The 9,749-nt window shown below is 40.8% G+C and overlaps 1 protein-coding gene across 1 annotated transcript in view; it reads left to right on the forward strand.

Annotated features, from left to right (window-relative positions):
- The window catches only part of kcnt1b (potassium sodium-activated channel subfamily T member 1b), a 150,384-nt gene extending 142,235 nt beyond the window's left edge, over positions 1-8,149 (forward strand). The window contains exons 28-29 of the mRNA XM_067969433.1: positions 1,607-1,691; positions 4,911-8,149. Of these exons, the coding sequence (XP_067825534.1) occupies positions 1,607-1,691; positions 4,911-5,028 (203 nt within the window). The 3' untranslated portion in view covers positions 5,029-8,149. The remainder of the gene's footprint in view (positions 1-1,606; positions 1,692-4,910) is intronic.
- Positions 8,150-9,749: the final 1,600 nt, after the last annotated feature.

Consider the following 9,749-nt stretch of genomic DNA (forward strand, 5'->3'; position numbering starts at 1 on the left):
TCACGCTATTGCACAATCCTAAACCTTGGGGTCTGCAGTGTGGTTCCAAAGTGGTTTCATTGTGTGATAACTTTTTTATAACACACCTGTAACTTTTGTATCTCTTTTTGACTTTGATTCTGAAAGGGTGAACTTACATTACTCATCCAAGATCTGTGTCATTACAAAGATAGACACATCCTGTTAGATCTGAAGGATTATTAGATAGTGTTACAAAAGTTTATTTTGCATCTGACCCGCTATCAATAGGGAATAAAAACAGCACATGGGGTGTGTTATAAAATACCTTCCCTGTTCACAAATTATTAATATTAATCTCTTTGAGGTGTTTATTCGTCTTGTAACAAAATGTTGTACTGCAGTTGAATCCTTATAAACATATAACTACCGTCCCATTACATTTTGCACTTCAATCAGGATTCGTAGAAACTCGGGGAGGAAGTGGCTGATTTGGACATCATAGTTCCACAGTCATTTGTTCTGCAACTCAATCAGTGGGATGGGAACGGCGAATCAAATTGTCATGTATGAAGTGCCACTATTATTGGGTGAAATACACCAATACAGTGACAGTGCTTCATAGGTAAATGTTATGCTGGGACTAGAACTTGTGTACAATGGTGGTGACAGGGGCACGATTAGTGTGTGGGTCAAGTATGTTTTTACCAGGAGTCAACTGTGGTCGTTTTGTAATGCGCAAAGTCGCGGTGTAAACTAAAGGAGTTTGACCAATTTGTGTGGGTGTTTTTGTATGTGAGGTTTGTGAATTCTCCCATGTTTTGCTGTATTGAGTATATCCACCCATTGACCAGGGGGCCTCTATGCACAGAGGGTCTGACTGGGGAGTTGTGTAAATTAATGGACACAGGATTTGGCCCAATCCTGGTGCAAAGTGAGCTTCACTGCTATTAAATTACTTTGTATATAAGTTTATGTATATTTTAATAACAAAAGCTCAATTTTTCTGTTAGCTTGTACACATGAATCACGTGTAAGCATTTGAATTTGAATTTCATTATGATTTATTATTGCACTGGTCCTGTTCCCTGTGGCCACTTCAAACATTCCGAATGGGAGTTTTACCCCGTATCTGACACAAACTAGGAATTTGTAAGGATCTTTTCATTGTGATGGGAACATGTTTTGAGCAATTTTTTATTTAACATCAATTTCTTAAAAAAAAACTAAGTGTACAATTTATTTTTTCAAACTTAGGGATAGGGCTTTTCTTCTGTGCGGATGGGGGGAGGGAGGGGAGGGAGGGGAGAAGAGGGTGGAGGAAGAGAGAAATCAACAACTGGCCTTTCAGACTCTGCCAAAGCACCTTAAAACGGGGTGCTACAATCTGCAGAACAGCCTGGAGGTGGGTGACTTCCATTCTTCCTCAACATCTCCATGGGGAAACTGGCTGACTTCTACTCAGCAGGTCCTCCCAGTAATGGGCCAAGACCAAGCACTCTAAAATGGGGAGGAATCATAGGCACAGGTCTGGGAGTGAGTTTTTAGGCTATTCTGCACATGATCTGAAATTTTGTTGTAAACAACAATGTTTTTTTTTAAACTTCAAATGGTTTTCTTATCTGATTCTAATTTCCCTTTACTTCAGATGAGATGAACGACCATCAGAATACGTTATCCTACGTTCTGATTAACCCTCCTCCCGACACTCGACTGGAGCTGAACGATATAGTGTATGTACCTAAACACTCTGAACAACTTAGAGTTCATGAGGAAAGGAAAAGGTCCTTCTGTAATGAGATTTTTCTTGGTAACACTCCAACCCTCCCCCCACTCCCCCCTCCCACCCCCACAACCACCACCATAAAAATCCTTAAAAATTCGCAACTTGTTATGTCGTGACATCTGAGTGCTTCATTTTTGATTTCCTTAAGGCTGTTAAAAATGTTTGTCACATAATTTTCATGAAGTCTTAACATACTTGAATTTTAAAAAACCCTCCCCCAGCACCTTCAAAACAAACCCCCATTAAAATAAAGCATAAATATTTGCACAGATGTGGATCTTGCATTCCATCGAATGTTGCTGTCATCTCACAGATATTAAGAAAGGAGAACTTGCATTTATATAGTCCCTTTCACATCCTCAGGATGTCCCAAAGCATTTTACAGTACAATTAAGTACTTTTGAAGTGTAGTCATTATTGTAATGTGGCAGCCAATTTGCGCACAGCAAACAGCAATGAGATTAATGACCAGATAATCTGTTTTTTAATGATGTTAGTTGAAGGATAAATATTGGCCAGGACACCAGGAGAACTTCCCTGCTCTCCTTTGATTAGTGCCATGGGATTTTTTTATGTCCACCTGAGAGGACAAACAAGGCCTCTGTTTAACGTCTCATTCAAAAGACTGCACCTCCAACTGTGCAGCGCTCCCTCAGTACTGCATTGATGTGTCAGCCTAGATTATGCGCTCATGTCTCTGGAGTGAGGCTTGAATGCATGGCCTTCTGACTCCGAGGTGAGATTGCCATCACCGAGGTAAGAGTGACACGAGGAGGTTAAATGTGAGACGTCTGTCCATAATATATTAAAAAAAAACTTATGTCTGCAAAATCTTACTCTTGTCATTTTTTTTCCTATTTTGTCCATATTTATAATTAAAACTGCCTATGTAAACTTGTCACACTGTAATTACACTCTCCCGCCAGTGGTGACACTGTAGCACGTCAGTTTTGCACCTCCCAGCTCCTCAACCTGTACTGCAGAGAAATGCCTATGTTCCAACGAACACTGCTTTTCTGCCTCCCAAATTGCCATATGTTTTGCTATTTAACTATAAATAATATAAAATCAAAGAATTATATTAAAATAAGGGCAGAAAATTCTGATAAGATTAGTGCAGTAATGTAGTGGTTAAGTAAATCAGCTGCCAAAATAATTTGCTATTGTTATTTAAACAAATAAATCGCGACCTAAAATGTTGCTGCCAAAAATATTCACTGGTGGGGCAAGGGAATGTTTGGAGGCAATGTAAATAAGAGGCTGAGGCTTGCAAGAGAGAGAAACAAGGAGGCCAAGGAATACACAAAAGTATTTACTCCTTTTGAGTAAGACAATTTCCAACAGGTTTATGATTCTTGCTGATGGGTTCCCTGCTGTTCAGTGGTGATTGATTGGATGTAGATGAGCGTTGCTAAGGAAGCACAGCCAATCAAACAGGAAAGCTGCACTCTGCTAGGTTGACCACCTTCCGATGGTCGAACCGTTCACCCCTGAAGGGATGGGTCTGAAAATCACCACTCACCTCCCTCCTACTGTGCTAACTATACCTCACTGGTGATGTTCAGATGAAATGGAGAGTGGCAGCTGGGACTTAAACCATCCTGCCCTGTCCCATCTGGTGAAAAGGGGCAGTGTGGCAAAATTGTGGGTCACATTCCTATTATTTAATTGTGAAATCGGTTTTGTACAGTATTTCTCTGGTGAGTATGGTGTATGAATATAATCTTTTATTTCATCCCCGAAGAAACCTCCTATGAAATGATCAGTCCCACCCTTGGCCACAGTGATAAGATGCTGGGTTGTATTAACAGAAGGGCAGAGTACAAATCAAAAGGTGTTAGATTGTTTCTAGTTAAAGCATTGGTCTGACCCTATCTGTAGCACTGTGTGCTATCTGGTCACCTAATCACCGGAAGGATGTTATGGCACCTAAGAGGGTACAGAGGTAAGCAATAAAAATGATTATGGGTATCAGAAAATAAGTTATGATTGGTTAAGAAGTTGGGCTAGTTTCATTTGAGGGGATTGAGAAAGCTGACTCGTTTTAATTGAAATTTCCAAGAGTAAGAAAGAAATAACTTGCATTTACATAGCTCCTGTTGTCATGTCAGGACATTCCAAAGTGCATTACAGCCAATAAATTTATTTGAAAGTGTAGTCATTGTCATCATGGAGGCAAACACAGCAGCTAAGTTATACACAGTAAGTCCCACAACCAACAAATGACCAGTTAATCTATTTTGGTGGTGTTGGTTGAAGGATGAATGTTGGCCAGGACAACACCCATCTCTTCTTCAAATAGTGCTATGGGATCTTTTACATCCACCTGAACAGGTAGATAGGCCCTTGGTTTAATATCTCATTCAAACGAGGACACCTCCAACAATGTAGCACTCCCTCAGTACTACACTGAGTGTCAGCCTAGATTATGTGCTCAATTGCTGGAGTGGGACTTGAACTTAAAATCTTCAGAGTCAGATTGCAATCAACTGAACCAAAATTAAGCTGATTGACAAGCTGTTCACCAATGGTAAGGGTTCAAATATGGGGGACACAAATTAAAATTGGGAATTTAGAAGCAAGAAAGGAACTAGTGAACATTTTTTTTTACACAAGGGTAATAGATTTTGGAATATCACCAATGAAGGTCATTGAGGCAAATAGTAAAATAGTTTCTAAGTTGCAATTAGTTGTGTTTCTTAAAGATAGAAGAGATTAAGGGATATGATTAGAAAGTGAATAAGTGAGACGCATCTATCAAAAATGGACAGACTTGTTGGGATTAGTCTTTTCCTGTTCCACAGGCTTGTTGGGATTAGTCTTTTCCTGTTCCTATCAATTCTGATTTGTCCAGTAGTGTAGTGGTTACGTAAATCAGGCAATTGTAAAGTTTCAAGGCCCATTGCTGCCTGAGACTGGAATCAGCAGCTATGAAGAGCTGTTAGCTAAGCTATTAGAACCAAGTTGAGGAAGGGTGAGGGGGAAATAGTTCTGACACTTTCTACATCTCACTAAATGGCAATTGTATTTGATGGCTAAGCATGTTGAAGGAGGAGAAGGTTTATTAGCTTTTCTAGCCTAAAATGGAGATATAGATACAGGAGGTTTCAACGCTTTGTAATAAGCATTTTACTGTTACTAACTGGATTGTTATACATTTGATTAGGTACCTGATACGCTCAGACCCGTTGGCCAATGTTCAAAATGGTTCCCATAGCCAAAAAAGCAGCTCTTATAGGCTGTTCCCTTCCAGTGAGGAGACAAAGAATGAAACAGAGTTATGAATACTATGCCTGTAAACGCTGCAATTTATAAGACACTGCCTTGATTTTATTAAGAATGAAGACGTGCTCGTTGTGCCCATAAGGTGGCCCATCATCTCCGACCACTGGTACACATGGGGTCAATACTTTGAAACAAAGTTACTCTGATCATTTTAGGGGACCTGAAGATTTCTGAGACCAAACACGACTAGTTTACAAACTGAAACAGACCATCGTTGGTGAAGTTACTCTAATTACACCTTGTCAGCTGCTTTCAAAAACACAACCGAGTTTAATGGGACTGGACCATCTGAATAATGACATTGACTCAAACTAGAGCAGCATATAAAGGAGAAGTTTACTTGATATACCTTCATGTCCAGACAGCGGGCCTATTTTATATATTTTTTACCATGTAGAATGGATCTTGTGCAGTTTATCATATATGGCAAATGTTGTTTTATTTATTGACACTCTGCCCACTCGGGACAAGTGGTACTATTTTAACTGTGGGTGAGCAATCAGCATTGATGCTTCCTACTGAATAGTACCTGTGGCACTAATGTGTGTGCAAACGCAGCATCGAACCTTCCACTGTTCAGGTGGCGAAGACGCTATATCAACTTTATTCAAAAAGAACCTTCAGTGCCAAAGGGACAAAACGCCTACAAGATCGTTCTTTTTCTTTTGAATGTGTTTGGACACTTATACACAAATTGCAAGAGAAATTGTCTCCCAGTTGCATTTTGTGCAGTAAGCAGTTTTTCTTCCCTGAGTCTTAAGCGGAAAGGGTTGCCTTCAGTCCACCTGAACATGGAACTAACCCAAGGTATAATTGCGAGTCTATCTGAACGCGGAACTAGCCCAAGGTAATAATTGCCAATGTGAAAGGACGACGATTTGGAAAAGAAAAACAGGAAAATTGCACTGGTGAGCAAGCAAATGGAGCAGACGTCATCCGTATGTACACATTAGGCACCAATTGTATTCGGAAATATAATGGAGGGTTTTTTGCCGCATTTATATTGCAGACTGCTGAGCCAAGTCACAATATATCCGAACTTTACATTTTTTTTTTAATATTCTATCAATAGAGGGGCTGCTGGAAAGGGTGAATCTTATTGTCTGCCACAGATGTGATGCAATTATAACGTCAGTATGTGGCTGTACAATATTTTGAAGATGTCTGCACATTGCTCTTTATGTGTAGACATAAAGGGAAAACCCACACATACTGGAAGTCTGAATTAAAAACAGAAAATACTGGAAATACACAGCAGGTGCAACAACATCTGAAAGATAAGTTTAACATTTTGGCTCCATCCCTTCAACAGAATGTGCCCAGTTCTTTCTCGCCTGTCTTGCCCCTTTCACGTGACAGTGCCGAAGAGATGCTGCAGTTGTGTGGTGTTTGCAATATTTATTGAATGTACATGAATTGATTGGAAAAAAAATTGCACCTGGCAATTGTTATAGTGAACAAACGGAGAAAAAAAAACAGGTCGTCATGTGTTATCGCCTGGTTATAGAAATACATAGAACCTCCCAAATCCACACAGTGTTCACAAATTGTACTTCGTTATGTCTTTGGGCTTCAATGCAAGGAAGATGTGTTATACAGTGCCACCTGGTTTGTGCCATTTTTAGTTGCAGCAATTCGAGGCACCCTAGTTTGCCCCCAAAACTCTGTGTGCCAATGCCCATGCACAGGCCTGCATCTCCAGTGCTATGTTCCGTGTGCAAGTTGGACACAAGCAGTGCCATCTCTGGGTTTCAGAGGAAGCTGGAGCGGCCACCATGTGCACCCCATCTCTCCCGCCGTGGTGTGCAGCCCATCTCGCCCAACCACAGTCGAGAGCCCATCTCGCCCGGCCGCGGCGTGCCGGCCATCTCGCCCGGCCACCAGTGAAAACATCAGATGGGATTCCAAGCACAGCTTGCAGGAAATCCACAAACCAATCGTGGTGCGTGCATTTGAACCGGTACTTATTTATCATTGCTGCAACTGTCTTAATACTAGATTTGACACCACGTTTTAACTTATCACATTTTTTTTTTTAAAGAAGTGCAGAGCTTGCCCAGTGGCCTCAGAGACCAGAACACAGACAGTGAGCTGGTCTTATGGGAGGTGTTTGAATAATACATGTTTACTTGACCAGTAGTGTGCTTGGGTTACCCGTACACTAAGTGCACTTGCCTTTTGTTGGGCTGCTGAAACGGACACGAACCTCCTAACATAACTGAGCTGAGGTTCTTATGAATGACACCAAGCAACTGCCGTGGTACACCGAGATTCAGTGTGAGGATTCAGAAGCATTAGCCGAACACTACCAAATTCAAACTGAGCATTGTGTATATAAAAAGTGATAAGTGCCAGTCCACGTAGCCAAAACCAAATGGCAAATCACTGACTAAAGATGTTGTATGCCTTTAGCATTGGTTGGCAGTCATGACTAACCACGGATGACCTCAATGATTTTGTTTCACAACTAAATAATGGGAAATCATTAAAGATGCTCCTGGACCTCATTCGGATGCAGCGTTTTGGCTCAGCTGTAGTGCAGGGAGCTGCAGTTGGCTATTCCCATTCTCTTCACCCCTTACCACAGCAACCTCCCCAACCCCCAGCTTGGCCTCTCCTCTGAATGAGTACGTTGCAATGGGACTGATGCAACTGACAGACGTGACTGCATACACCACCACGAGGAAGCCGATGGGACGGGCTGGATTGAGAGCATGCAACCTGGTCCTTTCAAAGTGGATTTACGAATAACATTTGGGGATTAAAAAAATGTTTCTAAAAACATAAATTTTGCGGCATGCCTCTCTTTAAAATAGAGCTTTCATAACATGTTAACTCATTAAATTATGTTTTTTTGGATAATTTATGAAATTAAAAAAGAAACTGTTGAATTTGAAACCTATTGCCTGTGATCTTTGTGCACTTCCCATTTTTGTGCAGTTGTAATTAGGGCAACATTAAAAGGATTCTGTTGCCCTTTTTCTTGTACCTTGCTTTCTGAACTATACAGTATTGGTTTGAAACAAAAAATGTCATGATTTTTATACTGTTATTAAATGAAGTGACTATGCTTCATGTGAATGTAAAAATTTAAATAAATAGCTGCATGCAGCCATGGATTGACTCTTGATAAGGTGCCTGGTCATTGTGACACTGATATGGTTTGTAACCATTATCACATTAGGACGTGTGTTCTCATCCGAAATTGGAGAAGCCTAATGAGTACATCTATACTGACCTCCCCTCCCCGCAAATAGGATTACATTCCTTGAACCTTGCCCGCTCCCATTTCAAGATCTTGTGGGGTTTTTTTTAAACTTCTTCTTGGGATGGCGGCAATGTTGGCAAGGCTGCTATTATTGCTCATCCCTAATTGCCTTGAGAAAGTGGTTGGTGAGCCTTCTAAGACTGCTGCAGTCCTTGTGGTGAGGGTCACCCCCCAAATGGTATCAGGGAGGGAATTCCAGGATATATATAGACCCATCGACAATGAAGGAACAACAGTTATATATCCAAATCAGGATGGGGGTGTGGCTTGGAGAGGAACTTGGAGGTAATTGTCCTTCTTGGTGGTGGAGGTCGCAGGGGAGGAGGGTCTCAGAATTACAAATGCAGATAGTGTTTGTGGCATAATCTACTGGGAATCTGTGTGACAGCATTTGAAAGGAAAACATTTTTTGCAAGGGAGTGATCTGTCACTGTTCCCTTATCCATTGTAGGTGTGACAACAAAAACTGTTGACTGATGGAACCCAACACTGAGGAGTGAAATCACTCACTTGCAGATGGTATAATGTTACCTAGTAACAACAAGGGACCCTCAGGCACATTTACAGGCTCATGAAGATTGCTGTCTTTAATATTCATATGTGATGGTTATTTTGCTGAGTGACCAAGGTCTTAGTGCAGAGATAGGTGTGGGTTCAATCAGTCTCGCTAGGGACTGTTCAATGAACACACACAATCATTTCAACTTTTATTTCTTTCATTTAGTGCTGCATTTTCAAAACCCATCCCAAACAATAGATGTTTTTATTCAGACTGTTGCACCACAACCTTGATAGCCAGCTAAGATGGTTCAAAGCCTATGGTCTAGCTTTCACTGTCTCAAAAATTACTTGTCAAACATTTTTTTTTAATTGTTTGCTACTTCACTCTCCCACAAAAAGCAGTAGATGCTAGTTCAAGTAATACTTATAAGTCTGAGATTGATAGATTTTTGCTAGTCAAGGGTACTAATGGAGCCAAAGTTCGGGGGGGGGGGGGTAAATGGAGTGAGGGTAGAGATCAATCATGATAGCATTGAATGGCAGGAACAGGAGGTGGCCATTCAGCCCCTCGTGCCTGTTCAATATCGCTATGATACTTCTTTAGAACAAGAAATTCAGGATTTATCCATTTTTGTGTAAAACCAAAATGTAAACAATAGTAGATGACATGGAATGTTGGCACAGAAAAAAGATAAATAATTGGAAATGGGCAAAGAAACACATGGACAGATGGGATAAAATGGAAAACTATCAGCGACATCGTTAATACAATAAAAAGACTTGTGAATGTGCTAGTCATTGTACTAGGTGCTGGTGCTGTTACAAAAAGGTAAGTTTGCTTTTCAGTTGTCATAGGACATGTGCCAACATGTAATTACAGCATTGAGAGCGGTAAGGACGTGACCTTACACAAGAAAGAAAAACAGCACCTCTGAAAATGATTCTACTGTC

The sequence above is a fragment of the Heptranchias perlo genome, chromosome 31 (genome assembly GCF_035084215.1).
Source record: "Heptranchias perlo isolate sHepPer1 chromosome 31, sHepPer1.hap1, whole genome shotgun sequence".
Classification (NCBI taxonomy): domain Eukaryota; kingdom Metazoa; phylum Chordata; class Chondrichthyes; order Hexanchiformes; family Hexanchidae; genus Heptranchias; species Heptranchias perlo.